At 47.2% G+C, this 27,954-nt stretch overlaps 1 protein-coding gene across 1 annotated transcript in view; it reads right to left on the bottom strand.

Annotated features, from left to right (window-relative positions):
* Positions 1 to 13,354: 13,354 nt before the first annotated feature.
* The window catches only part of LOC120037934 (transcription regulator protein BACH1-like), a 36,250-nt gene continuing 21,650 nt past the window's right edge, over positions 13,355 to 27,954 (bottom strand). The window contains exons 2-6 of the mRNA XM_038983891.1: positions 25,274 to 25,528; positions 18,624 to 19,700; positions 17,697 to 18,545; positions 14,766 to 14,972; positions 13,355 to 14,153 (exon numbers count right to left, since the gene is read on the bottom strand). Of these exons, the coding sequence (XP_038839819.1) occupies positions 13,911 to 14,153; positions 14,766 to 14,972; positions 17,697 to 18,545; positions 18,624 to 19,700; positions 25,274 to 25,528 (2,631 nt within the window). The 3' untranslated portion in view covers positions 13,355 to 13,910. The remainder of the gene's footprint in view (positions 14,154 to 14,765; positions 14,973 to 17,696; positions 18,546 to 18,623; positions 19,701 to 25,273; positions 25,529 to 27,954) is intronic.

Here is a 27,954-nt window from a genome sequence, read left to right as displayed (position 1 = left end):
GACTACAGAAAAAGGAGGACCGAGCACGCCCCCATTCTCATCAACGGGGCTGTAGTGGAGCAGGTTGAGAGCTTTAAGCTCCTTGGTGTCCACATCAACAAACTAACATGGTCCAAGCACAGCAAGGCAGTCGTGAAGAGGGCACAACAAAACCTATTCCCCCTCAGGAGACTGAAAGATTTGGCATGGGTCCTCAGATCCTCAAAAGGTTTTACAGCTGCAACATCAAGAGTATCCTGACGGGTTGCATCACTGCCTGGTACGGCAACCGCTCGGCCTCCGACCGCAATGCACTACAGAGGGTAGTGCGTACGGCCCAGTACATCACCGTGGCTAATCTTCCTGCCATCCAGGACCTCTATACCAGGCGGTGTCAGAGGAATGCCCTAAAAAGTGTCAGACTACAGCCACCCTAGTCATAGACTGTTCTCTCTGCTACCGCACGGCAAGCAGTACCGGAGCGCCAAGTCTAGGTCCAAGAGGCTTCTAAACAGCTTCCACCCCCAAAGCCATAAGACTCCTGAACATCTAATCAAATGGCTACCCAGACTATTTGCATTGCCCCCCCCCACCGCCCCAACCTCTTCTACGCTGCTGCTACTCTGTTATTATCTATGCATAGTCACTTTAATAGCTACCTACATGTACATAATTACCTCAATTACCTCGACACCGGTGCCCCCGCACATTGACTCTGTACCGGTAACCACTGTACATAGCCCCGCTATTGTTATTTACTGCTGCTCTTTAATTAGAAAGAGAAAGAGAAAAAAGAAGAATGAGTTCTACACCGAGGCTAGGAGAGGACGAGAGTGTTTGGGAGAGAGACACGCAATGGGAACGGACCGACAAACCCACAATAATGAGAACCTAGTGTGACTAGGAAAGAATGGCCAGATGTCTGAATCACTGCTGAATCAATGGCCAGATATCTGACTCACTGCTGAATCAATGGCCAGATATCTGAATCACTGCTGAATTAATGACCAGATATCTGACTCACTGCTGAATCAATGGCCAGATATCTGACTCACTGCTGAATCAATGGCCAGATATCTGACTCACTGCTGAATCAATGGCCAGATATCTGAATCACTGCTGAATCAATGACCAGATATCTGAATCACTGCTGAATCAATGACCAGATTGCTGAATCAATGGCCAGATATCTGAATCACTGCTGAATCAATGACCAGATATCTGAATCACTGCTGAATCAATGACCAGATATCTGACTCACTGCTGAATCAATGGTCAGATATCTGAATCACTGCTGAATCAATGGCCAGATATCTGAATCACTGCTGAATCACAAAACTCTAAAAACACAAGCTCTAAGGAATAGTAACTTTCAATTAAATGCAGTTATCATGTCAAAGGGGGTGAATTATGTAATGGGGCTTTGCCAGTCAGTGGTCTCATAAAGAATTACAATCTCCATGATGCTTTTTGTTCTCACAAAATTGGAGAGAGAGAGAGAGAGAGCGAGAGATAGATAGAAAGAATTTAGAGATCAATTAACACACTTGTTCCTTCGATAAAAAAAAAAAAAAAGAACATTACTGTAAACTCCAATCGTGAACATACAATGTATTATCTCAGAGATACCATTAGATCTCCCCAGCAACATTTCAAACCCTGTGACTAAATAATATCCCAGAGCCGATCCTCAGAGGTGTGTGTATGTGCTTTGCTTGTGCTCGCGCACCACAGACAAATTCAACCCACGCTTCTCCTTCCTTAATCTCACCATGTAATGAAAGATTAGGATTTTTTTTTTGGTATTCAGATTAATTCCAGGATTGGGCAAGGGCCAATGTAATAAAAGCATTTGCTTGCCCTCTAATCCCCTGACCCCATCATTCTTAATCAAAACCAGGGGCGTTTAAAAAAAAATCTAATCCAGCATTAGATCTAGCATTAACAATCTGATTTTGGAATTCTACTTTACTGACCATCTGACCTCCCCTGCTCCAATAGGATGGCCACACCTGACCACCTGACCTCCCCTGCTCCAATAGGATGCCCACACCTGACCACCTGACCTCCCCTGCTGCAATAGGATGGCTACACCTGACCATCTGACCTCCCCTGCTCCAATAGAATGGCCACACCTGACCATCTGACCTCCCCTGCTCCAATAGGATGGCCACACCTGACCACCTGACCTCCCCTGCTCCAATAGGATGGCCACACCTGACCTCCCCTGCTGCAATAGGATGGCCACACCTGACCACCTGACCTCCCCTGCTGCAATAGGATGGGCACACCTGACCACCTGACCTCCCCTGCTCCAATAGGATGGCTACACCTGACCACCTGACCTCCCCTGCTCCAATAGGATGGCCACACCTGACCACCCCTGCTGCAATAGGATGGGCCACACCTGACCTCCCCTGCTCCAATAGGATGGCCACACCTGACCTCCCCTGCTCCAATAGGATGGGCCACACCTGACCTCCCCTACTCCAATAGGATGGTCACACCTGACCATCTGACCTCCCCTTCTGCAATAGGATGGCCACACCTGACCACCTGACCTCCCCTGCTGCAATAGGATGGCCACACCTGACCTCCCCTGCTCCAATAGGATGGCCACACCTGACCACCTGACCTCCCCTGCTGCAATAGGATGGCCACACCTGACCACCTGACCTCCCCTGCTCCAATAGGATGGCCACACCTGACCATCTGACCTCCCCTGCTGCAATATGATGGCTACACCTGACCACCTGACCTCCCCTGCTCCAATAGGATGGCCACACCTGACCATCTGACCTCCCCTGCTGCAATAGGATGGCGAGGATAAAAGAGGATAGAAGAACATCTTTGGATTCTCGCTCTCTCTTTCCCCCTCTCTCCCTCCATCTCCCCCTCTCTCTCTCTTTCCCCCTTTCTCCGTCCGTCTCCCCCTCTTTCTCTCTCTACCTTTTTCGCCCTCTCTCTAGTCCTGTTTATATCTGGTTCTAATATGCAGCCTCTGTCCTGATCTTGTCAACATTCTAATTGTGCCCACAGGGTAAATGATTAAAAGACACACTGTGATCAGAACTTATAAGTGCAAACAGACCAGATCAGGATGAAGGACGCATGTTATCGGCAGGTATAAACGGGGCTAGAAACACATTGTGTCTGGATATCTTACAAGTGTAGACAGATCTGGACAGAGAAACCATTTAAATAATCATTATTCCGTCCTCTAAAATCATTGACAAGTGGCGTCATTGACTGATTACATCAATATTTGTCTTACAATAAATACTATTTTGAAAGAATAGCTGTGAAATAATTTGCATAAATTAAGGGTCCAGGAAATCAGAATCAGAATGTAGGCAACATCAGGACAAAAGACCCATGTTTGCACCAGGTATAAACGGGGATTCTGTCTTTCTCTCTGCCTCTTTCTCCCTATAATCTACCTCCTCCTCTCTCTTTGTCTCCCACCCGCTCTCGCTCTCTCCACCTCTCCCTCCACATATTCCTCCGTCTCCCACTCTCTCTATCGCTCTCTCTCTCTCCGTTTTTCTCCACCTCTCCCTCACCCCCTCTCGCTCTCTCTGTCTGTCTCCCACACACTCTCACCTCCTCTCGCTCTCTCCCTGTTTCTCTCCACCTCTCCCTCCGTCTCCCACTCTCTCACCTTCTCTCGCTCTCTCTCTCCACCTCTCCCTCTCTCTCCGTCTCCCACTCTCTCACCTCCTCTCGCTCTCTCTCTCTCCACCTCTCCCTCTGTCTCCCACACTCTCACCTCCTCTCGCTCTCTCTCTCTCCCTGTTTCTCTCCACCTCTCTGTCTGTCTCCCCGTTTCTCTCTCTCTCTCCATGAAGACAGATAAGAGGGTTGTCTGATAAATAAAAACTGAGAACATCACTCAAACATGACTGATCGTAGACAAGACATGTTACAATTCATCACCAAATGTCACCCTATTCCCTATATAGTGTACTACCCATAAGTCTCTAGTCAAAAGTAGTACACTACACACACAGACCCCTAAGAAGATGAGTACACTACCACCTACCTACACCCCTACCATAGAGGGTTGTGAATTTCTTTAGGGAGTGCTGCCATCTTCTGGTAGCTTCTGGAAGTTTCTACAGCCTGTGAAAAGTTAAGCTTACTATAGAATATAAACTCCTCATACATAGTCACTGCCACAGAGCCGCTTAGGTCCTAGCTTCTTGGGGGCCCTAAGCAAGATGTGGTCATCCTATAGGTCAGACACTCCTACAGGTCAGACCCTCCTATAGGTCATATCCTCCTATAAGTCAGACTCTCCTATAGATCAGACCCTCCTATAGGTCAGCCTCTCCTATAGATCAGACCCTCCTATAGGTCAGACCCTCCTATAGGTCATATCCTCCTATAGGTCAGACTATCCTATAGGTCATATCATCCTATAGGTCAGACCCCCCTATAGTTCAGCCTCTCCTATAGATCAGACCCTCCTATAGGTCATATCCTCCTATAGGTCAGACTATCCTATAGGTCATATCATCCTATAGGGCAGACCCTCCTATAGGTCAGACTCTCCTATAGGTCATATCATCCCATAGGTCAGACCCTCCTATAGGTCATACCCTCCTATAGGTCATATCCTCCTATAGGTCATATCCTCCTATAGGTCAGACCCTCCTATAGGTCAGACTATCCTATAGGTCATATCATCCTATAGGTCATACCCTCCTATAGGTCATACCCTCCTATAGGTCATACCCTCCTATAGGTCATATCCTCCTATAGGTCATACCCTCCTATAGGTCATATCCTCCTATAGGTCAGACTATCCTATAGGTCATATCCTCCTATAGGTCAGACCCTCCTATAGGTCAGACCCTCCTATAGGTCAGACTATCCTATAGATCAGACCATCCTATAGGTCATATCCTCCTATAGGTCAAACCCTCCTATAGGTCATATCCTCCTATAGGTCATATCCTCCTATAGGTCATATCCTCCTATAGGTCATATCCTCCTTTAGGTCAAACCATCCTATAGGTCATATCCTCCTATAGGTCATATCCTCCTATAGGTCATATCCTCCTATAGGTCAAACCCTCCTATAGGTCAGACTCTCCGATAGGTCATATAATCCTATAGGTCAGACTCTCCTATAGGTCAGACTCTCCTATAGGTCAGACTCTCCTATAGGTCAGACTCTCCTATATGTCATATCCTCATATAGGTCATATCCTCCTACAGGTCAGACCCTCCTATAGGTCATATCCTCCTATAAGTCAGACTCTCCTATAGATCAGACCCTCCTATAGGTCAGCCTCTCCTATAGATCAGACCCTCCTATAGGTCAGACCCTCCTATAGGTCATATCCTCCTATAGGTCAGACTATCCTATAGGTCATATCATCCTATAGGTCAGACCCCCCTATAGTTCAGCCTCTCCTATAGATCAGACCCTCCTATAGGTCATATCCTCCTATAGGTCAGACTATCCTATAGGTCATATCCTCCTATAGGGCAGACCCTCCTATAGGTCAGACTCTCCTATAGGTCAGACCCTCCTATAGGTCATACCCTCCTATAGGTCATACCCTCCTATAGGTCATATCCTCCTATAGGTCATATCCTCCTATAGGTCAGACCCTCCTATAGGTCAGACTATCCTATAGGTCATATCATCCTATAGGTCATACCCTCCTATAGGTCATACCCTCCTATAGGTCATACCCTCCTATAGGTCATACCCTCCTATAGGTCATATCCTCCTATAGGTCAGACTATCCTATAGGTCATATCCTCCTATAGGTCAGACCCTCCTATAGGTCAGACCCTCCTATAGGTCAGACTATCCTATAGATCAGACCATCCTATAGGTCATATCCTCCTATAGGTCAAACCCTCCTATAGGTCATATCCTCCTATAGGTCATATCCTCCTATAGGTCATATCCTCCTATAGGTCATATCCTCCTTTAGGTCAAACCATCCTATAGGTCATATCCTCCTATAGGTCATATCCTCCTATAGGTCATATCCTCCTATAGGTCAAACCCTCCTATAGGTCAGACTCTCCGATAGGTCATATAATCCTATAGGTCAGACTCTCCTATAGGTCAGACTCTCCTATAGGTCAGACTCTCCTATATGTCATATCCTCATATAGGTCATATCCTCCTATAGGTCAGACTCTCCTATAGGTCAGACTATCCTATAGGTCATATCCTCCTATAGGTCATATCATCCTATAGGTCATACCCTCCTATAGGTCATACCCTCCTATAGGTCATACCCTCCTATAGGTCATATCCTCCTATAGGTCAGACTACCCTATAGGTCATATCCTCCTATAGGTCATACCCTCCTATAGGTCATATCCTCCTATAGGTCAGACTATCCTATAGGTCATATCCTCCTATAGGTCAGACCCTCCTATAGGCCATATCCTCCTATAGGCCATATCCTCCTATAGGTCATATCCTCTTATAGGTCAGACCCTCCTATAGGTCATATCCTCCTATAGGTCATATCCTCCTATAGGTCAAACCGTCCTATAGGTCAGACTCTCCAATAGGTCATATAATCCTATAGGTCAGACTCTCCTATATGTCATATCCTCTTATAGGTCAGACCCTCCTATAGGTCAGACTATCCTATAGATCAGACCCTCCTATAGGTCATATCATCCTATAGGTCATATCCTCCTATAGGTCAAACCCTCCTATAGGTCATATCCTCCTATAGGTCATATCCTCCTTTAGGTCAGACCCTCCTATAGGTCAGACCCTCATATAGGTCATATCCTCCTATAGGTCATATCCGCCTATAGGTCAAACCGTCCTATAGGTCAGACTCTCCAATAGGTCATATAATCCTATAGGTCAGACTCTCCTATATGTCATATCCTCATATAGGTCATATCCTCATATAGGTCAGACTCTCCTATAGATCAGACCCTCTTATAGGTCAGCCTCTCCTATAGATCATATCCTCCTATAGGTCAGACTCTCCTATAGATCATATCCTCCTATAGGTCATATCCTCCTATAGGTCATATCCTCCTATAGGTCATATCCTCCTATAGGTCGAACCCTCCTATAGGTCGAACCCTCCTATAGGTCATACCCTCCTATAGGTCATATCCTCCTATAGGTCAGACTATCCTATAGGTCATACCCTCCTATAGGTCATACCCTCCTATAGGTCATATCCTCCTATAGGTCAGACTATCCTATAGGTCATATCCTCCTATAGGTCAGACCCTCCTATAGGTCAGACTATCCTATAGGTCAGACTCTCCTATAGGTCATATCCTCCTATAGGTCATACCCTCCTATAGGTCATATCCTCCTATAGGTCAGACTATCCTATAGGTCATATCCTCATATAGGTCAGACCCTCCTATAGGCCATATCCTCCTATAGGTCATATCCTCTTATAGGTCAGACCCTCCTATAGGTCAGACTATCCTATAGATCAGACCCTCCTATAGGTCATATCATCCTATAGGTCATATCCTCCTATAGGTCAAACCCTCCTATAGGTCATATCCTCCTATAGGTCATATCCTCCTTTAGGTCAGACCCTCCTATAGGTCAGACCCTCCTATAGGTCAGACCCTCATATAGGTCATATCCTCCTATAGGTCATATCCGCCTATAGGTCAAACCGTCCTATAGGTCAGACTCTCCAATAGGTCATATAATCCTATAGGTCAGACTCTCCTATATGTCATATCCTCATATAGGTCAGACTCTCCTATAGATCATATCCTCCTATAGGTCAACGGCAGAATGACTGAATGGCAGAACGGCAGAACGGCAGAATGACTGAATGGCAGAATGACTGAATGGCAGAATGACTGAATGGCAGAACGGCAGAATGCCTGAATGACTGAACGGCAGAGTGACTGAACAGCTGAAGGACTGAATAGGAGAATGCATACAAATGATAAAAGAGGAAGAAGAATTCTCCAATCTCTCCTCCTGATTTAAAAATAAATCCTGATGTTAGATCAATTTTAAAAAATTACATTCATTTATTCCACATGAAACATTTTAAAAGACATACCATTCAGAGAGGTGCTGTTGGCCCGTTAGTTCCTCTGTTGACCCCATCGCGGCCAGTAAACACAGACAGGAGGTTCAAAGGTTACATTTTTTTATGCTCTCGAACGCGGCCACTTTTGCCGTGTTCACATGCTAGTCGGAATTAGGGGTTTCCGAGTTAAAATGAATGCAAGTTATTTGCGTAGAGTTTCCTATTGGTTAACACTTGATACTTATCGAGTGGGAAACTCGACATCATCGTTTTATAACGCGTTAGCAAGTCTGGAAATTTCAGAGTATCCTCGTTCTGACTAGCACGTGACTGAGTATCCTCGTTCTGACTAGCACGTGACAGAGTATCCCAGTTCTGACTAGCACGTGACAGAGTATCCTCGTTCTGACTAGCACGTGACTGAGTATCCTCGTTCTGACTAGCACGTGACTGAGTATCCCAGTTCTGACTAGCACGTGACAGAGTATCCCAGTTCTGACTAGCACGTGACAGAGTATCCTCGTTCTGACTAGCACGTGACAGAGTATCCTCGTTCTGACTAGCACGTGACTGAGTATCCTCGTTCTGACTAGCACGTGACTGAGTATCCCAGTTCTGACTAGCACGTGACTGAGTATCCTAGTTCTGACTAGCACGTGACTGAGTATCCCAGTTCTGACTAGCACGTGACTGAGTATCCTCGTTCTGACTAGCACGTGACTGAGTTCCCTCGTTCTGACTAGCACGTGACTGAGTATCCTCGTTCTGACTAGCACGTGACTGAGTATCCTCGTTCTGACTAGCACGTGACTGAGTATCCCAGTTCTGACTAGCACGTGACAGAGTATCCCAGTTCTGACTGGCACGTGACTGAGTATCCCAGTTCTGACTAGCACGTGACTGAGTATCCTCGTTCTGACTAGCACGTGACAGAGTATCCCAGTTCTGACTGGCACGTGACTGAGTATCCCAGTTCTGACTAGCACGTGACTGAGTTCCCTCGTTCTGACTAGCACGTGACTGAGTATCCTCGTTCTGACTAGCACGTGACTGAGTATCCTCGTTCTGACTAGCACGTGACTGAGTATCCCAGTTCTGACTAGCACGTGACTGAGTATCCCAGTTCTGACTGGCACGTGACTGAGTATCCTCGTTCTGACTAGCACGTGACAGAGTATCCCAGTTCTGACTGGCACGTGACTGAGTATCCCAGTTCTGACTAGCACGTGACTGAGTATCCCAGTTCTGACTAGCACGTGACAGAGTATCCCAGTTCTGACTAGCACGTGACTGAGTATCCCAGTTCTGACTAGCACGTGACTGAGTATCCCAGTTCTGACTAGCACGTGACTGAGTATCCCAGTTCTGACTAGCACGTGACTGAGTATCCCAGTTCTGACTAGCACGTGACTGAGTATCCCAGTTCTGACTAGCACGTGACTGAGTATCCCAGTTCTGACTAGCACGTGACTGAGTATCCCAGTTCTGACTAGCACGTGACTGAGTATCCCAGTTCTGACTAGCACGTGACTGAGTATCCCAGTTCTGACTAGCACGTGACTGAGTATCCCAGTTCTGACTAGCACGTGACTGAGTATCCCAGTTCTGACTGGCACGTGACTGAGTATCCCAGTTCTGACTAGCACGTGACTGAGTATCCCAGTTCTGACTGGCACGTGACTGAGTATCCCAGTTCTGACTAGCACGTGACTGAGTATCCCAGTTCTGACTAGCACGTGACTGAGTATCCCAGTTCTGACTAGCACGTGACTGAGTATCCCAGTTCTGACTAGCACGTGACTGAGTATCCCAGTTCTGACTAGCACGTGACTGAGTATCCCAGTTCTGACTAGCACGTGACTGAGTATCCCAGTTCTGACTAGCACGTGACTGAGTATCCCAGTTCTGACTGGCACGTGACTGAGTATCCTCGTTCTGACTAGCACGTGACTGAGTATCCCAGTTCTGACTAGCACGTGACTGAGTATCCCAGTTCTGACTAGCACGTGACAGAGTATCCTCGTTCTGACTAGCACGTGACTGAGTATCCTCGTTCTGACTAGCACGTGACAGAGTATCCCAGTTCTGACTAGCACGTGACTGAGTATCCTCGTTCTGACTAGCACGTGACTGAGTATCCTCGTTCTGACTAGCACGTGACAGAGTATCCTCGTTCTGACTAGCACGTGACTGAGTATCCTCGTTCTGACTAGCACGTGACAGAGTATCCCAGTTCTGACTAGCACGTGACTGAGTATCCTCGTTCTGACTAGCACGTGACTGTGGCATTACACAGTAAACACAGAGACCAAGAAGTAGTTCGAGGTCAGATGTGAAGATTAAGGAAAAAGAGATTGAGATACAGACAGAGAGAGAGAGAGAATGAGGGAGAGAGAGGGACAAAGACAGATTTAAAAAAGAAATGTGAGTACTGTACATTGCATTGCTATACCTGAGAAGACACTCTCTCTCCATGAGATGTGTTGTATATTTTGGAGCGTACCAGAATTTTCCTGAATTTAAAAATAGTATTGTCCCCCAACCCAGTTCAATCAGAGTTTGACCCGGAGGAGAGAAAGTGTCATGTTTCCGGAATCCTTCAGAGTTCTAGAACACACGGTCCAGCGGTCAACACAGCCGTCGACTGAGATAGACATAGCCAGTCTTCTGAACGGTCAAACACTCTGATCAATGACCACAGGTTCACCACAGCTGTCCTTAACTTTAACCAAAAGTTCACCTGAAGTTCACTAAAGGTTACCTTGGCTTTGTGTGCTATTGAACATGTCCAGAAGAAAGTCCAGGGGAATGCCTTTTCAAAGTTCTTGGAAAAACATGGCATACAATTCTGATTAACTTCTTAACAAAGGAATGCTCGTTATAACAAAATAAGGCACAATTAACAAAACACTAAAATTAGAGGTTGGAGGTGTGAAACTGTCAAAGAAGACACAGAGAAATATAACTTTTGTAGTAATTACATTCTTCATGTTCAACGAATTTTCACATTCATTAAGTTGCATCGGCTGTTGTGGTTGTATTGTGACGTGGTCTTATTTTATACATAGACTGTTATGGTTGTATTGTGACGTGGTCTTATTTTATACATCGACTGTTATGGTTGTATTGTGACGTGGTCTTATTTTATACATAGACTGTTGTGGTTGTATTGTGACGTGGTCTTATTTTATACATCGGCTGTTGTGGTTGTATTGTCATGTGGTCTTATTTTATGCATCGGCTGTTGTGGTTGTATTGTCATGTGGTCTTATTTATACATCGGCTGTTGTGGTTGTATTGTCATGTGGTCTTATTTTATACATCGGCTGTTGTGGTTGTATTGTCATGTGGTCTTATTTTATACATCGGCTGTTGTGGTTGTATTGTCATGTGGTCTTATTAAATACATCGGCTGTTGTGGTTGTATTGTCATGTGGTCTTATTTCACACAGGTTACATACCAACTATCAACTACCTTTCTCCCAAAGTGTGCACTTGTTCACTTCCCTTCATGGATTTGAAAGGAAAAGACTGGTGTCATGAATCAATAGAACGGTCGCCTCAATAATCTAGTTGACATCGGTAAAGTTCTGCTTCTAATTTCCGACATAATTGTTGACTATTCGTCTATGATATAGCCTACATGCAGCTTCTCTTCTGTCATAACCTGTAGCCCAAGATTAAATATAGTGCTTCTCATGTGTGTTTATACAGTACCAGTCAAAGTTTGGACACACCTACTCATTCAAGAGTTTTTCTTTATTTTTTACTATTTTCTACATTGTAGAGTAATTGTGAAGACATCACAACTATGAAATAACACACATGGAATCATGTAGTAACCAAAAAAAGTGTTAAACAAATAAATATATATTTGAGATTTTTCAAAGTAGCCACCCTTTGCCTTGATGACAGCTTTGTACACTCTTGGAATTCTCTCAACCAGCTTCATCTGGAATGCTTTTCCAACAGTCTTGAAGGAGTTCCCACATATGCTGAGCACTTGTTGCTTTTCCTTCACTCTGTGGTCCAACTCATCCCAAACCATCTCAATTGGGTTGAGTTCGGGTGATTGTGGAGGCCAGGTCATCTGATGCAGCACTCCATCACTCTCCTTCTTGGTCAAATAGCCCTTACAAAGCCTGGAGGTGTGTTGGTTTATCGTGCTGTTGAAAAACAAATGATTGTCCCGCTAAGCGCAAACTAGATGGGATGGCGTATCGCTGCAGAATGCTGTGGTAGCATGGCTGGTTAAGTGTGCCTTGAATTCTAAATAAATCACAGACAGTGTCATCAGCAAAGCACCCCCACACCATCACACCTCCTCCTCCATGCTTCACGGTGGGAACCACACATGCCGGAGATAAGCTGTTCACCTACTCTGCTTCTCACAAAGACACGGTGGTTGGAACCAAAAATCCCATATTTGGACTCATCAGACCAAAGGACAGATTTCCACCGATCTAATGTCCATTGCTTATGTTTCATGGCCCAATCAAGTCTCTTCTTCTTATTATTGGTGTCCTTTAGTAGTGGTTTCTTTGCAGCAATTCAACCACGAAGGCCTGATTCACGCAGTCTCCTCTGAACAGTTAATGTTGAGATGTGTCTGTACCTTGAACACCGTGAAGCATTTATTTGGGCTGCAATCTGAGGTGCAGTTAACTCTAATGAACTTATCCACTGCAGCAGAGGTGACTCTGGGTCTTCCTTTCCTGTGGCGGTCCTCATGAGAGACAGTTTCATCATGGCGCTTGATAGTTTTTGCGACTGCACTTGAAGAAACTTTCAAAGTTCTTGAAATGTTCCTGATTGACTGACCTTCATGTCTTAATGTAATGATGGACTGTCGTTTGTCTTTGCTTATTTGAGCTGCTCTTGTCATTATATGGACTTGATCTTTTACCAAATAGGGCTATCTTCTGTCTACCATCCCTACCTTGTCACAACACAAATGATTGGCTCAAACACATTAAGGAAAGAAATTCCACAAACTAACTTTTACCAAGGCACACCTGATAATTTAAATGCATTCCAGGTGACTACCTCAAAGCTGGTTGAGAGAATACCAAGAGTGTTCAAAGCTGTCATCAAGGCAAAGGGTGGCTACTTTGAAGAATCTAAAATCTAAAATATATTTTGATTTTTTTAACACTTTTTTGGTTACTACATGATTCCATATGTGTTACTTCATAGTGTTGATGTCTTCACTATTATTCTACAATGTAGAAAATAGTCAAAATAAAGAAAAACCCTTGAATGAGTAGATGTGTCCAAACTGGTACTGTACTGTACTGTACACACACACACACACACACACACACACACACACACACACACACACACACACACACACACACACACACACACACACACACACACACACACACACACACACACACACACACACACACACACACACACACACAGTGTATCTCTGGTGATGGATTTCAGTTCATCTTGCATGCATATTTTCATGTGGTTGAAATACTGTCAGCTTGTATGTAACCGTGTCAATCGCGGGAAAATACTTTCCTGCTTCCTTCATCCCTGCTCAGTGCCTAGACCAATCTGATGCTTTAGTGAGTAACTGAGTGCACCTCTGAGGAAGGAGAGATTATTGGAACACAACCACAGTGTCTTTGCCTGTAGAAGAAAGTCTATGAAATGATGATGATGATGATGATGATGATGATGATGATGATGAAGGTGTCCAGACTCACACTCATCCATGAGCAGGGCATCAGTCACCTGATCACATCTATATACCTGAGGGCTTGTTCAATCACCTGAGAGATCCTCCCCTGTGGGTGTGTCCCTGGAGCAGCTGGCCGAGGGTTCCGAAGGTTCCAAAGGTTCCGAAGGTTCCGAAAAGTTCTGACAGGTATCTGAGGCTAGGCCTGAGGACGAGCAGGCCTAGGGAGAGGCCTGGGGTTGTAGTAGTCCTCCTAGCCCAGGGGAGGTTGGGTCTGTGGGGGAGATGAGAGCAGAGAGCGGGCAGTCTGGGGAGGTGTACTTGGCTAGGACCTGGAGTTGTTCTGGTCTCAGGGCGGCCTCGCTGCAGACCCTCTGACAAAGAGCGGTCACACTGTGCCAAGTATTCAGCTTCATCTGGTTCAGATGGCTCCTCTCGGATATCAGCTGGTTCTTCTCTGTCCTCTGGGAGACACACACACAGAGACACACATGGAGACACAGAGACACCATGCAGAAATCACAAACACACAAACACAGACAGAGAGACAGAGAGACAGAGAGACAGAGAGACAGAGAGACAGAGAGACAGAGAGACAGAGAGACAGAGAGACAGACAGACAGACAGACAGACAGACAGACAGACAGACAGACAGAGAGAGAGTAATTACGTCTCATTCTATTCATAACACTCTCTGCTGAATGTTCCAAATCAATAACAGTACTATAGATGTTTTAATAACATAATAGATATAATAATATAATATATATATTATAATAACTATAGATGTTTTTAGAGGAGGGTTTCTGCACTACACACCTGATTCCACTAATCAGTAATTTGACGATGCAATGATTATTGGAGGCAGCTGTGTAGTGCTGGAGCAAACCACTGAAATGTGCTTCCCCTTTGTGTCCCCGGGACAAGAGTTAAACAACACACTACTCTTAGGAAGTCCTTTTAAAGAAGTAATTTCCACCTCACCAGTTTGTCTTAGGAAGTCCTTTTAAAGAAGTCATTTCCACCTCACCAGTTTGTCTTAGGAAGTCCTTTTAAAGAAGTCATTTCCACCTCACCAGTTTGTCTATCTCACACTCCAGATTGTGGATACAGTCCAGCTTCCTCTTGCGACAGCGCCGGGCTGCGATACGGTTCTTACTCCTGCGCCGGACGTCGTGGATAAAGTCCAGCTGTTCTCTGGTCAGAGGCTGGTGCCTCAACATCAGCTGGAAGTCATTCCTGCTCAACCCCACGATACGACCCACAGAGAACGGGAGCTGCACCTTGAAAACATGGGGGACAGGATTAGGACATTTTACATTTTAGTCATTTATCAGATGCTCTTATCCAGAATGACTTACAGTCAGTACATTCATCTTCAGATAACTAGGTGGGACAACCACATGTCATAGTCAGGACATTCATCTTCAGATAGCTAGGTGAGACAACCACATATCACAGTCATAGTCAGTACATTCATCTTCAGATAGCTAGGTGAGACAACCACATGTCACAGTCAGTACATTCATCTTCAGATAGCTAGGTGAGACAACCACATATCACAGTCAGTACATTCATCTACAGATAGCTAGGTGAGACAACCACATATCACAGTCATAGTCAGTACATTCATCTTCAGATAGCTAGGTGGGACAACCACATATCATAGTCAGTACATTCATCTTCAGATAGCTAGGTGAGACAACCACATATCACAGTCATAGTCAGTACATTCATCTTCAGATAGCTAGGTGAGACAACCACATATCACAGTCATAGTCAGTACATTCATCTACAGATAGCTAGGTGGGACAACCACATATCACAGTCATAGTCAGTACATTCATCTTCAGATAGCTAGGTGAGACAACCACATATCACAGTCATAGTCAGTACATTCATCTTCAGATAGCTAGGTGAGACAACCACATATCACAGTCATAGTCAGTACATTCATCTACAGATAGCTAGGTGAGACAACCACATATAACAGTCATAGTCAGTACATTCATCTCCAGATAGCTAGGTGAGACAACCACATATCACAGTCATAGTCAGTACATTCATCTACAGATAGCTAGGTGGGACAACCACATATCACAGTCATAGTCAGTACATTCATCTTCAGATAGCTAGGTGAGACAACCACATATCACAGTCATAGTCAGTACATTCATCTTCAGATAGCTAGGTGAGACAACCACATATCACAGTCATAGTCAGTACATTCATCTTCAGATAGCTAGGTGGGACAACCACATATCACAGTCATAGTCAGTACATTCATCTACAGATAGCTAGGTGGGACAACCACATATCACAGTCAGTCAGTACATTCATCTACAGATAGCTAGGTGAGACAACCACATATCACAGTCATAGTCAGTACATTCATCTACAGATAGCTAGGTGAGACAACCACATATCACAGTCATAGTCAGTACATTCATCTACAGATAGCTAGGTGAGACAACCACATATCACAGTCATAGTCAGTACATTCATCTTCAGATAGCTAGGTGAGACAACCACATATCACAGTCATAGTCAGTACATTTTTCCTCAATAAAGAAGTTAGCAGAAAAGTCAGAGCCAGTAGGAAAGACAACATAAATACTGTGATCTAACATGTTTTAAACATAAAGAGAGATTTTACTTTTTGGTTAATAAGACAAACCCAAATATATGCATGCCTGTCTCCTTATAATGGTCACACCAGAGGTTTTCTCTGGTCTCATTAAAGCAGGACAACCCAGGGTGACAGCCCTGTGCATGATTTTGTTCCAGCCCTGCTCGAACACACCTGGTCCAGATGATAAGTAGAAACGGTTCTGTTAGAGCAGGGCTGGAATAAAAGCATGCATTACGCAAACTCAGTCGCTCTCACCCCGTTCAGCCCAGTCCTAGCCTCTCTCTGTCTCCCTCTAGTTCAGCCCAGTCCTAGCCTCTCTCCGTCTCCCTCTAGTTCAGCCCAGTCCTAGCCTCTCTCCGTCTCCCTCTAGTTCAGCCCAGTCCTAGCCTCTCTCCGTCTCCCTCTAGTTCAGCCCAGTCCTAGCCTCTCTCCGTCTCCCTCTAGTTCAGCCCAGTCCTAGCCTCTCTCCGTCTCCCTCTAGTTCAGCCCAGTCCTAGCCTCTCTCCGTCTCCCTCTAGTTCAGCCCAGTCCTAGCCTCTCTCTGTCTCCCTCTAGTTCAGCCCAGTCCTAGCCTCTCTCTGTCTCCCTCTAGTTCAGCCCAGTCCTAGCCTCTCTCTGTCTCCCTCTAGTTCAGCCCAGTCCTAGCCTCTCTCTGTCTCCCTCTAGTTCAGCCCAGTCCTAGCCTCTCTCTGTCTCCCTCTAGTTCAGCCCAGTCCTAGCCTCTCTCTGTCTCCCTCTAGTTCAGCCCAGTCCTAGCCTCTCTCTGTCTCCCTCTAGTTCAGCCCAGTCCTAGCCTCTGTCTCCCTCTAGTTCAGCCCAGTCCTAGCCTCTCTCCGTCTCCCTCTAGTTCAGCCCAGTCCTAGCCTCTCTCCGTCTCCCTCTAGTTCAGCCCAGTCCTAGCCTCTCTCTGTCTCCCTCTAGTTCAGCCCAGTCCTAGCCTCTCTCCGTCTCCCTCTAGTTCAGCCCAGTCCTAGTCTCTCTCTGTCTCCCTCTAGTTCAGCCCAGTCCTAGCCTCTCTCTGTCTCCCTCTAGTTCAGCCCAGTCCTAGCCTCTCTCTGTCTCCCTCTAGTTCAGCCCAGTCCTAGCCTCTCTCTGTCTCCCTCTAGTTCAGCCCAGTCCTAGCCTCTCTCTGTCTCCCTCTAGTTCAGCCCAGTCCTAGCCTCTCTCTGTCTCCCTCTAGTTCAGCCCAGTCCTAGCCTCTCTCTGTCTCCCTCTAGTTCAGCCCAGTCCTAGCCTCTCTCTGTCTCCCTCTAGTTCAGCCCAGTCCTAGCCTCTCTCTGTCTCCCTCTAGTTCAGCCCAGTCCTAGCCTCTCTCTGTCTCCCTCTAGTTCAACCCAGTCCTAGCCTCTCTCTGTCTCCCTCTTGTTTAACTCACCTCTTTGATTCTCTGGCTGTAGGAACAGGACTCGCTGTCTCCCTCCGTATCGAAGCAGTCGGAGTCTCCATCATCTCCAGATGTCAGGGAGGACACACAGGGACTCTTCTCTAACTGGGACGACCCCTCACACCCCAGCTCAGTCGCGCTCTTTGTCCCCCTGTCCGTCCCCTCCCCTGTCCCTCTGTCCGTCCCTCCGTCTGTCTCCCTGTCCAAGCCGTGGAGGAAGGGACAGTCCCCAGTACTGGAGCTGATGTCAAGCTTGTGGAGCCAATCCAAGGTGGAGCTGCTGCTCCGGAGGTTCCCAGACTCAGTCCCAGGGAGGAAGTCCTGGAGGAGGGGAGGAGAAGAGGAGAACTCTGACCAGAGGCCATGGGCCAAGTGTTCAGCCACCTCTTTTTCCACGCTGCTCCTCTCTTCCCATCCTCGCTCTCTCCTCTCTCCCTGTCCGCTTTCACTTCTTCCATGTTCTATCCTTCTCCCCACCTTTCTCCACGCTCTCCCTCCCTGCTCCTGTTCTGTCTGTGGCAGGCTGGAGACAGCTGGATCTATTCCTTCATGGTGTCCTCTACCCCCTAGAACACAACCTCCTTCCCCCACACCTCCAGGGCTCTGCTTGTCCAGCCCAGGTGCCTCCAGGGGGCATCGGTGTGGTGCTGTACCCAACCCTGGGCTCTCTTCACAGCTGACAAGCCGACCACTAGACACCTCCACGAGAGCAAGGATAGAGCTATGACAGTCGACTCCAGAAGCCCTCTCTCCTCTTCTCCTCTCTTCTGTCTCTCCTCTCCTCCTCTCTTCTGTCTCTCCTCTCCTCCTCTCTTCTGTCTCCCCTCTCCTCCTCTCTTCTGTCTCTCCTCTCCTCCTCTCTTCTGTCTCCCCTCTCCTCCTCTCTTCTGTCTCTCCTATCCTCTCATACTTCTCTGTGTTCTCTTCATCTGCCTCTCTACGTCTCTCATCCATCTCTCTCTTCTCCTCATCATCCTCTTCTCCTTTCTTCTGCTCCACCTCTCCCTGTCCTGCCTGGTCAGTCTTCTGCTCCACCTCTCCCTGTCCTGCCTGGTCAGTCTTCTGCTCCATCTCTCCCTGTCCTGCCTGGTCAGTCTTCTGCTCCACCTCTCCCTGTCCTGCCTGGTCAGTCTTCTGCTCCATCTCTCCCTGTCCTGCCTGGTCAGTCTTCTGCTCCACCTCTCCCTGTCCTGCCTGGTCAGTCTTCTGCTCCACCTCTCCCTGTCCTGCCTGGTCAGTCTTCTGCTCCACCTCTCCCTGTCCTGCCTGGTCAGTCTTCTGCTCCACCTCTCCCTGTCCTGCCTGGTCAGTCTTCTGCGCCACCTCTCCCTGTCCTGCCTGGTCAGTCTGTGTCTGTGAGAGAAGTGAAGAGTTTTCTCCAGAAGTCTCCACTGCAGGACATTCCCTAATGCCTCCACCAGTGGAGCAGGGTCGCAAGGACTGGGGAAGGGGCAGGGGCAGAGGGCAGCCCTCCTCTCTCACCACTAGGGAGTCGGGGTTTGTTTCTGGGGCACAGACCTCCACACACAGCCTCACCTTCCCACAAGCCTGCTGGAACTTACGGTACTTGGGGCACTGTAGGGAGTAGTCAGTCTGGCCGTCTGATTGGATATCGGCTTCAGGAGGATGGGTGAGATTTTTGCTTTTACGTCCCGTCTCGTCATTTGCTGGTTGGCCACCCGCATCCTGTTCAACGGGCGAATCAGAAACCACCTTGACTCCTTTGTCATCATCTAAGACATCCTTGTTAGTGTCGCTAAGCTCTGCCCTGGGCGACTGTCTCCTACACCGTGTCTTACAGCAGGTCTTCCTCTGGAAGGAGGCCCTACTGCTGCTGAAGAACTTGGGCAACAGGAAGTCGAAACAGGCCGAGTCCAGATCCCTGAAACCCAGAATAGAGGCACAGTGTCGTATCTCCATGACAGTATCTTTACTGAAGAGCAGCTTGGATGTGTAGGCAAACTGCAGCAGGGGCTCAAAGCCACTCGCCGTCACCTTTAGAGAGGGATGGAAAGAAAGAGAAACAGATGGTTTTGACACAGCAGTACAGCTTGGCCGATATACAACCTATTCACACACTCAGCACTACTGTTGATTCAGCATATACCATATCTTTCCTATCTGACAGAACTGAGTTCATCTCATCTCTTAGACAAACTATGCTCACGTGATGAAAAACACTCAGTGTAGCCTGACAACCACTCAGTGTAGCCTGACAACCACTCAGTGTAGCCTGACAACCACTCAGTGTAGCCTGACAACCACTCAGTGTAGCCTGACAACCATTCAGTGTAGCCTGACAACCACTCAGTGTAGCCTGACAACCACTCAGTGTAGCCTGACAACCACTCAGTGTAGCCTGACAACCACTCAGTGTAGCCTGGCCAACCACTCAGTGTAGCCTGGCCAACCACTCAGTGTAGCCTGGCCAACCACTCAGTGTAGCCTGGCCAACCACTCAGTGCAGCCTGACAACCACTCAGTGTTGCCTGACAACCACTCAGTGTTGCCTGACAACCACTCAGTGTTGCCTGACAACCACTCAGTGTTGCCTGACAACCACTCAGTGTTGCCTGACCAACACTCAGTGTTGCCTGACCAACACTCAGTGTTGCCTGACAACCACTCAGTGTTGCCTGACAACCACTCAGTGTTGCCTGACAACCACTCAGTGTTGCCTGACCAACACTCAGTGTTGCCTGACAACCACTCAGTGTTGCCTGACAACCACTCAGTGTTGCCTGACCAACACTCAGTGTTGCCTGACCAACACTCAGTGTTGCCTGACCAACACTCAGTGTTGCCTGACAACCACTCAGTGTTGCCTGACCAACACTCAGTGTTGCCTGACAACCACTCAGTTGACTTCCAGTTGCCTGCCAACTACTTTAATTATTTTTTTTATTAGCAAACTTAGGCATGACATGCCAGCAGCAAAGTGTAATTATGAATTCTGTCAAGTCAGTGTGGAAGAGATGGAAAAATTATTGTTGTCTATCAACCTGGGTCTGACAACTTGGATGGACATTTACTGAGCATGGTAGCAGACTATATTGCAAAATATTTAGTATAAGCCTACAGGAAAGTGTATGTGCTCAAGCCTAGAGGGACGCAAAAGTCATTCCTCTACCCAAGAATAGCGAAGTACCCATTACTGGCTCAAACAGCCAACCAAATCAGCCTGTTAACTTCTCTAGGATAGGGGGCAGCATTTTCACGTTTATAAATATGAACTTTACCGAACAAAACATAGATGTATTGTGTAACATGAAGTCCTATGAGTGTCATCTGATGAAGATCATCAAAGGTTAGTGATTAATTTTATCTCTATTTCTGCTTTTTGTTACTTTGGCTGGAAAAATGGCTGTGTTTTTCTGTGACTTGGCTCTGACCTAACATAATCGTTTGGTGTGCTTTCGTCGTAAAGCCTATTTGAATTCTGACATGTTGGCTGGATTCACAACAAGTGTAGCTTTAATTTGGTATCTTTCATGTGTGATTTCATGAAAGTTTTATTTTTATAGTAATTTATTTGAATTTGGCGCTCTGCATTTTTACTGGCTTTTGGCCAAGTGGGACGTTAGCGTCTCACATATCCCAGAGAAGTTAACAACCTTTTTGAGGAAAAAAATTATGTTTGACTAGATACAATGCTATTTCACAGCAAACAGATATTTAGCACGCTTATAGGAAAGGGCATTCAACACTTACACAAATTACTGATGATTGGCTGTTTTGTTAGACTGCAGCTTTTGACATTATTAATCATTATCGATCTGTTGCTGGAAAAACTTGTGTTATGGTTTTACATCCCCTGCTATAATGTGGATAAAGAGTTACCTGTTTAACAGAACACAGAGGGTGTTCTTTAATGGAAGCCTCACCAACATAATCCAGGTAGAGTGAGGCATTCCCCAGGGCAGCTGTCTAGGCCCCTTACATTTTTCAATCTTTACTAATGACATGGCACTGGCTTTGAGTAAAGTCAGTGTGTCTATGTATGCGGATGACTCAACACTATACACATCAGCTACTACAGCGACTGAAATGACTGCAACACTTAACAAAGCGCTGCAGTCAGTTACAGAATGGGTGGCAAGAAATAAGTTAGTCCTAAATATTTATAAAACTAAAAGCATTGTATTTGGGACAAATCATTCACTAAACCCTAAACCTCAACCAAATCTTGTAATGAATAATGTGGAAATTGAACAAGTTGAGGTGACTAAACTTCTTGGTGTAACCCTGGATTGTAAACTGTCATGGTCAAAACATGTTGATACAACAGTAGCTAAGATGGGGGAGAAGTCTGTCCATAATAAAGCACTGCTCTACCTTCTAAACAACACTATACACAAGGCAGGTCCTACAGGCCCTAGTTTTGTCGCACCTGGATTATTGTTCAGTCGTGTGGTCAGGTGACACAAAGAGGGACCTCTGAAAATTACAATTCAGATCAGAGCAGCACAGCTGACCCGTACATGCTTTATTTAACTTAAGAACAAATTCTTATTTACAATGACGGCCTACCGGGGAACAGTGGGTTAACACCCTTGTTCAGGGGCTGAACGACATATTTTTTACCTTGTCAGCTCAGGGATTCGATCCAGCAACCTTTCGGTTACTGGTCCAACACTCTAACCACTAGGCTACCTGCTGGTTACTGGTCCAACGCTCTAACCACTAGGCTACCTGCTGGTTACTGGCCCAACGCTCTAACCACTAGGCTACCTGCTGGTTACTGGCCCAATGCTCTAACCACTAGGCTACCTGCTGGTTACTGGCCCAATGCTCTAACCACTAGGCTACCTGCTGGTTACTGACCCAATGCTCTAACCACTAGGCTCCCTGCTGGTTACTGGCCCAACGCTCTAACCACTAGGCTACCTGCTGGTTACTGGCCCAACACTCTAACCACTAGGCTACCTGCTGGTTACTGGCCCAACGCTCTAACCACTAGGCTACCTGCTGGTTACTGGCCCAACGCTCTAACCACTAGGCTACCTGCTGGTTACTGGCCCAACACTCTAACCACTAGGCTACCTGCTGGTTACTGGCCCAACACTCTAACCACTAGGCTACCTGCTGTTTACTGGCCCAACGCTCTAACCACTAGGCTACCTGCTGTTTACTGGCCCAACGCTCTAACCACTAGGCTACCTGCTGGTTACTGGCCCAACGCTCTAACCACTAGGCTACCTGCTGGTTACTGGCCCAACGCTCTAACCACTAGGCTACCTGCTGGTTACTGGCCTAACGCTCTAACCACTAGACTACCTGCTGGTTACTGGCCCAACGCTCTAACCACTAGGCTACCTGCTGGTTACTGGCCCAACACTCTAACCACTAGGCTACCTGCTGGTTACTGGCCCAACACTCTAACCACTAGGCTACCTGCTGGTTACTGGCCCAACGCTCTAACCACTAGGCTACCTGCTGTTTACTGGCCCAACGCTCTAACCACTAGGCTACCTGCTGTTTACTGGCCCAACGCTCTAACCACTAGGCTACCTGCTGGTTACTGGCCCAACGCTCTAACCACTAGGCTACCTGCTGGTTACTGGCCCAACGCTCTAACCACTAGGCTACCTGCTGGTTACTGGCCTAACGCTCTAACCACTAGACTACCTGCTGGTTACTGGCCCAACGCTCTAACCACTAGGCTACCTGCTGGTTACTGGCCCAACACTCTAACCACTAGGCTACCTGCTGGTTACTGGCCCAACACTCTAACCACTAGGCTACCTGCTGGTTACTGGCCCAACGCTCTAACCACTAGGCTACCTGCTGGTTACTGGCCCAACGCTCTAACCACTAGGCTACCTGCTGGTTACTGCCCCAACACTCTAACCACTAGGCTACACGGAGAACTAACATCAATGACATGCAAGTTAATCTCTCCTGGCTCAAAGTAGAGGAGAGATTGACTTCATCACTACTTGCATTTGTGAGAGGTATTGATTGACATGTTGAATCTGTTCATACGACTAGCACACACCCATGCATACCCACACAAGACACCAGAGGTCCCTTCACAATCCCCAATTCAAGAACAGACTATGTGAGGTGCACAGTTTACATATTTTTATTTAACCTTTATTCAACTACATAGAGTCATGACACAGTACTACATAGAGCCATGACACAGTACTACATAGAGCCATGACACAGTACTACATAGAGCCATGGGCACAGTACTACATAGAGCCATGACACAGTACTACATAGAGCCATGGGCACAGTACTACATAGAGCCATGGCACAGTACTACATAGAGCCATGACACAGTACTACATAGAGCCATGGGCACAGTACTACATAGAGCCATGGGCACAGTACTACATAGAGCCATGACACAGTACTACATAGAGCCATGACACATTACTACATAGAGCCATGACACAGTACTACATAGAGCCATGACACAGTACTACATAGAGCCATGACACAGTACTACATAGAGCCATGACACATTACTACATAGAGTCATGACACAGTACTACATAGAGCCATGACACAGTACTACATAGAGCCAACACAGTACTACATAGAGCCAACACAGTACTACATAGAGCCATGGCACAGTACTACATAGAGCCATGACACAGTACTACATAGAGCCATGACACAGTACTACATAGTACTACATAGCTGCTGCCTTGGCATGAACTAATGGGGATCCATAATAAACCCCAGGAAGAGTAGCTGCTGCCTTGGCAGGAACTAATGGGGATCCATAATAAACCCCAGGAAGAGTAGCTGCTGCCTTGGCAGGAACTAATGGGGATCCATAATAAACTCCAGGAAGAGTAGCTGCTGCCTTGGCACGAACTAATGGGGATCCATAATAAACTCCAGGAAGAGTAGCTGCTGCCTTAACAGGAACTAATGGGGATCCATAATAAATCCCAGGAAGAGTAGCTGCTGCATTGGCAGGAACTAATGGGGATCCATAATAAACCCCAGGAAGAGTCGCTGCTGCCTTGGCAGGAACTAATGGGGATCCCTAATAAACCCCAGGAAGAGTAGCTGCTGCCTTGGCAGGAACTAATGGGGATCCATAATAAACCCCAGGAAGAGTAGCTGCTGCCTTGGCAGGAACTAATGGGGATCCATAATAAACCCCAGGAAGAGTAGCTGCTGCCTTGGCAGGAACTAATGGGGATCCATAATAAACCCCAGGAAGAGTAGCTGCTGCCTTGGCAGGAACTAATGGGGATCCATAATAAACCCCAGGAAGAGTAGCTGCTGCCTTGGCAGGAACTAACGGGGATCCATAATAAATGCAAATACTAATACTTGTGTTAAATAGGCTTTAGCTCAGTTGGCTAATACCTAAACCAGTCAAATTCCTATCTGGACCTGGAAGCCAGTTCCACTACTGATTTCCATGATTATCCTTTAAATCAGGGACTGACTTAGACCTGGGACACCGCTTGGGTGTAATGAATTATCAGGTAGAACAGAAAACCATCAGTACTGCGGATCTCGTATGGTAAGATTGGAATACTCCTGGCCTAAGTGGACTAATGTGATCTTGGACTCCTAGGCTTATGGTCCCTTCTCACCTCCTGAGGCAGGGTGACGACAAGTCCCTGTGGTGCGTGGGAGGAGACCCTGTGCGTGAAGTAGTCGCTGCAGGAGGCCAGCACAGAACGGTGGGCCCTGAAACTCCTCCCTTCGGCCAGCACAGTGATGTCACACAGCAGGTCACGCCTCCGCTGGTCGTCCAGACAACGCAGGACATGGCAGCTGTGCACTGAGGACTCAAAGGTAAACACAGAGGACCGTGGGCTCTCCAGACTAGACATGGCAACGGACATCTGTGGAAGACACACACACACACACACACACACACACAGAGGTGAGTACATACACAAAGGGAGAGAGAAAAGATGACAAACTTATACTACTTCCTGTAGCCTAACCTACTACTTCCTGTAGCCTAACCTACTACCTTAAAACAGTGGTGTCAGTCAAACAGCTGTAGTCTAACCTACTACTTCCTGTAGCCTAACCTACTACTTCCTGTAGCCTAACCTACTACTTCCTGTAGCCTAACCTACTACTTCCTGTAGCCTAACCTACTACTTCCTGTAGCCTAACCTACTACCTTAAAACAGTGGTGTCAGTCAAACAGCTGTAGCCTAACCTACTACTTCCTGTAGTCTATCCTACTACTTCCTGTAGCCTATCCTACTACTTCCTGTAGCCTAACCTACTATTGAGCTGCAGGCTATCATGGTCAATTAAAACAAATCTGATCAGACTAGTCAAATCAAAACCCCCCCAGCAGTAAAAACGGACTTGTAAACAGAAACAGCTTGTGGTAACCAACAGATTTAACAGCTAGTTGACGACATCTCAATGTCTTATTTAGCATAATACACTTCCAAATCCGTCACATATCCAGTCGACTGTCTGCCACTCGTATCCGGTCGACTGTCTGCCACTCGTATCCCGTCGACTGTCTGCCACTCGTATCCCGTCGACTGTCTGCCACTCGTATCCCGTCGACTGTCTGCCACTCGTATCCGGTCGACTGTCTGCCACTCGTATCCGGTCACCTGTCTGCCACTCGTATCCGGTCACCTGTCTGCCACTCGTATCCGGTCGACTGTCTGCCACTCGTATCCGGTCGACTGTCTGCCACTCGTATCCGGTCGACTGTCTGCCACTCGTATCCGGTCGACTGTCTGCCACTCGTATCCCGTCGACTGTCTGCCACTCGTATCCCGTCGACTGTCTGCCACTCGTATCCCGTCGACTGTCTGCCACTCGTATCCCGTCGACTGTCTGCCACTCGTATCCCGTCGACTGTCTGCCACTCGTATCCCGTCGACTGTCTGCCACTCGTATCCGGTCGACTGTCTGCCACTCGTATCCCGTCGACTGTCTGCCACTCGTATCCCGTCGACTGTCTGCCACTCGTATCCGGTCGACTGTCTGCCACTCGTATCCCGTCGACTGTCTGCCACTCGTATCCGGTCGACTGTCTGCCACTCGTATCCGGTCGACTGTCAGCCACTCGCATCCGGTCGACTGTCTGCCACTCGCATCCGGTCACCTGTCTGCCACTCGTATCCGGTCACCTGTCTGCCACTCGTATCCGGTCGACTGTCTGCCACTCGTATCCGGTCGACTGTCTGCCACTCGTATCCGGTCGACTGTCTGCCACTCGTATCCGGTCGACTGTCTGCCACTCGTATCCGGTCGACTGTCTGCCACTCGTATCCGGTCGACTGTCTGCCACTCGTATCCGGTCGACTGTCTGCCACTCGTATCCGGTCACCTGTCTGCCACTCGTATCCGGTCACCTGTCTGCCACTCGTATCCGGTCACCTGTCTGCCACTCGTATCCGGTCACCTGTCTGCCACTCGTATCCGGTCACCTGTCTGCCACTCGTATCCGGTCACCTGTCTGCCACTCGTATCCGGTCGACTGTCTGCCACTCGTATCCGGTCGACTGTCTGCCACTCGCATCCGGTCACCTGTCTGCCACTCGTATCCGGTCGACTGTCTGCCACTCGTATCCGGTCGACTGTCTGCCACTCGTATCCGGTCGACTGTCTGCCACTCGTATCCGGTCGACTGTCTGCCACTCGTATCCGGTCGACTGTCTGCCACTCGTATCCGGTCGACTGTCTGCCACTCGTACCTTCCTACCTTCCTCTCACTCAGCCCGTCACCATCATAAATCCAAGGGAAATATTTTTATAACAAGTTTGCTCGTGTTTAAAATGTCCTAAATCTCAAATCTGACATTCGTATAGTAAATTGCGTCCTACCCTCCCCAACCATTATCTCTCCCGACCAATGACGGAACTGAACTTAGCTTAGATCAGTCAAGTCATGCACAGCGTGTAATATATATATATATGTGTGTGTGTGTGTGTGTGTGTGTGTGTGTGTGAGTGTGTGTGTGTGTGTGTGTGTGTGTGTGTGTGAGTTGCGCAACAGCGTGGAGAGTGAGCAAGGTCTCTCCCAATTGTCAAGTTGGGGGGGGGTATAGCTTAGCCCAGGGGTTCTCAAACGTTTTTGGGCCGTTACCCCTTCACCCCTTCTGTGTCAGCAGATTCATCAGAGACCCTTTCATGATCAGAACACAACACAAGTGAGATTTTTTTTTTTTTATGCCTTACAAGGACTTTTTCTATGACGTCTGCAGTACATGCCGTTTTCAAGCTAATATCCTGCAATTCTACAACAACAAAAATCCCATGAGGCAGAGAGAAAACTTTGCAGTTT

The sequence above is a fragment of the Salvelinus namaycush genome, unplaced genomic scaffold, assembly GCF_016432855.1.
Source record: "Salvelinus namaycush isolate Seneca unplaced genomic scaffold, SaNama_1.0 Scaffold199, whole genome shotgun sequence".
NCBI lineage: Eukaryota > Metazoa > Chordata > Actinopteri > Salmoniformes > Salmonidae > Salvelinus > Salvelinus namaycush.
This window is presented reverse-complemented; position numbering and strand designations above follow the sequence as displayed.